The sequence below is a fragment of the Malurus melanocephalus genome, unplaced genomic scaffold, assembly GCF_030028575.1.
Source record: "Malurus melanocephalus ecotype Western Australia unplaced genomic scaffold, MMel_1.1 scaffold_437, whole genome shotgun sequence".
NCBI lineage: Eukaryota > Metazoa > Chordata > Aves > Passeriformes > Maluridae > Malurus > Malurus melanocephalus.
This window is the reverse complement of record NW_026623669.1, coordinates 184,657-191,132: the sequence shown is the minus strand read 5'-3', so window position 1 is coordinate 191,132 and position 6,476 is coordinate 184,657. Positions and strand designations below refer to the sequence as shown.

At 39.0% G+C, this 6,476-nt stretch overlaps 1 protein-coding gene across 1 annotated transcript in view; it reads right to left on the bottom strand.

Moving 5' to 3' along the window:
* Positions 1-6,476, bottom strand: part of KIAA2026 (KIAA2026 ortholog) — a 52,902-nt gene that overhangs the window by 14,175 nt on the left and 32,251 nt on the right. Inside the window, exon 6 of the mRNA XM_057380135.1 lies at positions 3,240-3,355. Coding sequence (XP_057236118.1) covers positions 3,240-3,355 — 116 coding nt within the window. The remainder of the gene's footprint in view (positions 1-3,239; positions 3,356-6,476) is intronic.

Genomic DNA, 6,476 nt, shown 5'->3' with positions numbered 1-6,476 from the left:
ACTGGGAGTCCTCTCTCAGGGACAAGGGAGCAGAACAAAGCTGGCAGACTTCCAAGGAAGTCTTCCACGGAGCACAAGAGCTGGCAATGCCCAGGAGCAAGAAATTGGACAAGGAAGGCAAGAGAACGGCATGGCTGAGCACCAAACTGCTGGTCAAACTGACGGGAAAGAAGCAAAGGTACAGGCAGTTGAAGCTAGGATGAGCAGCCCAGGAAGTGCACAGATATCAAGCTGTGTACGGTCAGGGTGAGGAAGCCCAAGGCAAGCTGGAATTGAACTTGGCAAAGGATGCAAAGAATAACAGGAAGGGCTTCTACAGGCAGGTTAACTAGAGAGGGAAGGTCCAAGAAGGCGACCCTCTYTGATAAACAAGGGTGGAAAACTGGKAACAATGAATAAGGTGAAGGTTGAGGCATTCAGTAACATTTTCCCTCAGTCTTCAAGGGCAACATTTCTTCCCACACCTCTTGTGTGGATGGACAGGAGGATGGGAACCGGAGAAACAACATCCCTGCCACTATATGTAAAGATCACCTGAAGAACCTGAAAGTACAGAAGAGAGGGAATTGGCTGATATATTTGCCAAGCTGTTCTCCATGACATTTGAAAAAATCTCCGCGGCCAGGTGAAGTCCCCGGTAATCGGAAAAAGGGAAACACTGTACTTAAATGACCCAAGCTAAAACAAGAGTAGAAAGGAGGACCCTGGAAACTATTGACCTGTCAGCCTCACCTCCGTGCCTGGGAAGATCATGGAACAGACCCTCGAAGATGATGTGCAAAGGCACACAGATGTAATTTGGGACAGCCAGCATGGCTGCACCAAGGGCAAATCCTGCCTGACCAATTCAGTGGCCTTCTAYGATAGACTGACTGTATCAGCAGACAAGGGAAGGGCTACAGATGTCATTTATCTGGACTTCCATAAAGCCTTTGACACAGGCCCCCACAACATCCTTCTCTGTTAAACTGGAGAGACTGGGATTTGATAAGTCAGCTATTCGATGGATAAGAAAGTTGGTGGATGGTGGCATCCAGAGGGTAGGGGTCAGTGGCACAGAATCCTGATGGACATCAGGGACAAATGGTATCCATACAGGGGCCAGAGTTAAATATTTTCATTTATGACACAGACAAAGGGATTGAGTACACCCTCAGAAATTTTGCAGATGACACCAAACTGAGTGATATGGTTGGCACAGCTGAAAGATGGGGTCCATCCAGAGAGACCTGGACAAGCTGGAGAAGTGAGTCCATGGGAGTCTCATGTTTTAATGGGGCCAAGTGCRAGGTGCTGCACCTGGGTCAGGGACAACCCCTGGTACCAACACAGGCTGGGGATGAACAGATCAGAGCAGCCCTGCTGAGAAGGACTTGGGGTGCTGCTGGGTGAGAGCTGGACATGACCCAGCCATGAGCACTCCCAGMCCAGAGACCAAACGTGTCCTGGGCTGCATCCAAAGCAGGRTGGGCAGCAGGGCCAGGGAGGGGATTGTGCCCCTCTGCTCTGCTCTCTGAGACCCCACCTGCAGGGCTGCATCCAGCTCTGGGGTCCCAGCAYGGGTAGGACATGGAACTGCTGGAGTGAGTCCAGAGGGGGCCACAAAGATGATCAGAGGGATGGAACCCCTCTCCTGTGAAGAAAGACTACTGTCCCTCTCCCTTTTGAGAAGGATTGGTCAGCTTGGAAAACAGGGAGCTTCAAGGASAATTAATTGCAGCCTTCCAGTACCTAAAGGGAGCCTTCAAAAAGTCTGGTGAGACCTGTACAAGAGGTTGTAGTGACAGGATACGGGGCAACACCTTCAAATTGACAGAGAGTAGGTTTAGAATAGAAATTAGGAAGAAATTCTGAAGCGCGAGGCTGGGAGACAGTGGAACACACTGTCCAGAGAAATTGTTGAAGCTCTATCTTTGGAAGGCCAGAGTGGATGGGGTTCTGAGCAACTTGGTCTATGAAAGGTGTCACTGCCCATGGYAGGAGGATTGGAACTAGAKGACCTTTAAGGTCCCTTCTAACCCAAACCATTCTATGAYTCAACAAACAAGAAGTAATAGGGCATCAAACCATTCAACTGCAGAATTTACAAAAAGGATAAAATTGTGAACTCCACATACTGGAAAATTAAATTCTTCCTGACAGTAATACCACCTGCCATGTTTCCAGAAGAATTCTGAATAGTGAAAGACAGGAAGAAATGAACACCTAACAAAAATGAACTGAAATGAGAATAGAAAGAAATAGAAAAAACCCTCAAAACTTGTACTTGGGTCTATTTAAAGCAAAATATTCAACACCATTCCATATTTCTAAATAAGAATTTCAATCATTCAAGAATTACTACTGAACCACTGAGGAACCAATATAATGTCTTTGGCATTACACTGTTGAGTTTTTTTAAACATAGTATCTTTTACTCTTTTCAGCGAAAGCTCTGTACCACCCAACAGTGGAACTTTCTTCCTTCACACTCAACATGTAAGAAGCAATCTCTTTTCCTCTTTTTCTACCCTCTGTCACAGAGTGCAAGCCTCTAATCATTTCTTGCTTTTTAATTGCCTACACGGCAAAATTAAGGTACGATTATAGCAACAGCTGTACAGCTGTCCAGGCAAGAATGGCACTGAGATTCAAGACAGTATCTAATCTCTCCMTGATTTATAATCAGGGTAGCATCTTCATTGTTACTTGTGCACTTGTGCTTTACTAGATTTAAAGCTGTCACTGCTTCACTGGTATTCTTCTGACATACTTCTTTCAAGATGGTTTCCTATTTTACTGGGTTGCAAAGACCTCAAAACAATGCTTCAAAAATTGCTCTGTGGAGAATTCATTAACAGCTAATTTAGATACCTTTAGACAGTAAACAGTCAGAATAGTCTAAGAAGCCCTGGCATAGTTTTCTAGAGAAAAGTTTTATTTCTTAACCAAATAACCATCAATACAAATTATTGCTGTATCATGATATACTATTGATCGGCATGCTTAAGGATTCTTGAGTGTTTTAGAGGAAAAAAACATTAAGGGGGGTTAAGCTCAACTCTTTTAGAGACAGTAACTCTGGAATATAAAATACTTCTTACAACTAAAGTACTGTGAGTGCCTCACTTTTCTCCTCAAAGTATTTTAATGTCATTTATTTAAAATGCCAACTTATTAATCAGTTTTTAAAAAGTAAATTGTGTTCTGTTTTTTTATTCCATGCATACAGTTGAAGAAAAAAAAAAGCAGGCAATTACCTGTTTCTTTGAAATGCTTTAATTAGCTTTGATTCCCATGGTAACAGTTCATTAAGCAGTCGTAACAACGTACCATGCAATTCCTTTACTGCTTGCTTTCGGTGGTACCATCTTCCCTGAAAACACAAATTCCATTTATTTATCATTGCACCAGACCGAAACCTTGTTAAGATTGTACTGGTACTACAATAATCCTGGTACACTAATACAGCATGTGAGGAGAATAGCTGGAAGAAAAGATTGGAAATTTTCAGCATTACATCTAATATTAATCTATGTAAGACATTATTACTTTTTTTTTTTTAATACTACAGAGAGATAATGTTCCAGTTAGCAAAAATAATAGTGCAAGGACGCTCATTTTTTTACAGGTCAAAATAAAATGGAAATGGGATTCTACAAATACATCATGTGTTTAAAATTGCTTAAATGAGTAGCTAACACAAGCAGTAATCCACTCAGATCAGGGAAATCAACCAGGTATGCTCACTTTTCTGAGTCAGAGATACAATTCTTACAGAAAAGCTCACCATAATCTCATATGTGAGAAGTGGTATAAATTATAACATTATTATTTGCAAAAGAAAGAAACTTACTACAATTTTCAAGGATAACAACTCACAGTTTTTCCATTACATTTATTTAAAGTTATAGAAAAGAAGCTTTTTTTAAAAGAGAAATTTAGCAAATTAGTCTTTTATGAAGCAACAGTCTATGCAGCAAATACCAGTTTTCCAACAGAAAATCCTTTAAGCTTTTAATTCAAATGTGTAATTTAAAATAGTTTTATTTTCAAAATGATGTATGAATCTTATATTCATATTTTCATAAATCTAGAAAGTCTGAATAAGAAGAGAAGACATTGGGAAATGACAACCATGCTGGCCACGGTGCTGCAGAAGCGCTCCTTAAAGCTCACAGATACCTCTCGTGCATATTTCTTCTCAAAACTTCATTCTGTAGTTCACTGCATAAAAAACTGAGCAATATGTGTATGTATAACTGTAAAAGAAGTGTGGTATAGTACTTCTGCCACTCTACTAACTCCCTACATTTTATATAGATGTGGATTTTAGCTCTTGACTTGTCAGAAAAAAATATTAAACAGTAGACAATGCTTCTGCAAGAAAATGAAACAAGACTTAGAAACTTCTTTATTTCATGTACATATTTAGCTTTTGACAGTGCACATATCCTTCACAGCCTCCTGTGGTCTAGAACATCAAGAAATGCAAGGCAGGAAAATCTGGATAAAGCTTGACACAGCTGCCTTTCAGCAGTCTACAGGAATCATCTTCTTAAGGACTTTGGAACAATTTCTCTCTACACATTTCAGCAGATCTCTCCAACACACAGCAAGATCACTCAGGTTGAATGCTTGTTTGAAGACCAGGTATCTATTTTTTTATGGATAATCATTTACATGTTACACAACAAAACAAACAGTTGCTCCTTCATTCTCCAATTAAAATTACTAAAGCAAAGATTTTAAGTAGGAGATTATGCCACATAATGACAGGAAACTGTATTACAATTTCCTTCACTTGTGGCCAGTCATACACATAAAACCCATCACTAATTGCTACAACAAAAACCAGACCTTGTGTATACTGTAGCCTACCAGAGCATTTAGAATCATCTCTCAATATCAGCAAGCAACAGAATTAATTGTTAACATATGAAAGAATATTATGTGCACAGATTAATTTTTCTTGTAAGACAGMCAGCATTCTGCAGACTGTTTTAAAAGAATGAATTTATATGCTACAGAGTATTACTTCATTGTCTCAAACCAAGAATCAAATAGCAAAAATAAGCAATGCTACTACTGTGAAATAGAAATGCTATATATGCAGTTCATATACCAAAGATGTGTGAAAATGTAATTTTTAGAAGATATGAAAAATTGCCACAAAGTGAAAACCCCAAGAAATTATTAATTTCTGAGATTAATTTGTTGTTAAATAAGGCTAAGATCTTGGCTTTTGTAGGAAAAAAAAAAAAAAAAGATTATTTATGAGAAAGCTAAGCATCAGCTGACCACTTAATAAATTTTAAGCGGCACTGTTACGAAGCCAGCACATGTACAATATTTAGTCAAGAACAGACCTCAAGACTTTAATGATTTCATTAATACTTCACAGAAAAACAAATATCTTACTTTTCTCCCTACTTACAAAAACAAACATAAAAACCTAACTAACTCATACCCCCTAACTCTACAGCTAGCTCTAGTTGGAGGCCTGTCTCTAGTGGTATCCCCACCCAAAGGGTCAATATTTGTCCAGTATTGTTTAATTTCTCTGTCAGTGACTCGGATGAAGGGGCAGAGGCCTTCTCAGTRAGGTCACTGAGGACACAAAGCTGGAAGGAGAGGCTGAGACCCCAGAGAGCCATGAAGCCCTTCAGAAGGATCTCAACAGGGTAGAGAAAAAGGCAGAAGGGAATCACAATTCCAAGTAATTTTAATGGAATTTTTATAGTAWCATAATTTAAAAAAACATAAATTAATTATTTCCCTTTATTCCAATTACTTATCTTTCTTAGTGGGGTTTTAGAATTGACAATAAACCTATTATGGAAGCATGGACAAATTTAAGTCATGAGAAGAACCCTTTTTCCTCAGAATTACTCAGGACAGAACAAATATAGGCCAAAAAAGACTGAAGTAAAAAAAAAAAAAACCAAACCAAAAACTTATCTATAAAATTATTGCAGTTCAGGTTGATTTACATGCCAACATATGAAGGCTAGATGCTATTCCTTAAATATTAAATAGTAAAAAGAGACATAAAAAAAATTCATATAATCTTAAGACCCTCACTACAAAATTTAGAATTTCTATTCCTATGCAACTTGATTGTCTAATACAGTCTTGTGTTTGTCTTTTATTCAGTGGGGAGGGAAAAAGCAAATCAGTAATAAATAAAGCCATGTCTTAACTCCCTATTACATAGTTGCCTATCAACTCCCTATCACATAGCTGCCTACTAATTTCTATAGATAATAAACTTGTTTTCACAAATGTCTCCAGCAAATTCTCAGAAATACCAGAGGACCTAAGAGATCAGCTACAAGCTGAAGCTTTGGAGGTTCAGGCCAGACCTCCAAATATCTATTTCCATACATAACATGCAGCACTTGTTGTCTGGGAGAAGAGGCCGACCCCCACCTGGCTACAGCCTTCTTTTAGGCAATTGTGGAAAGCAACAATGTCTCCCTCGAGCCTTCTTTTCT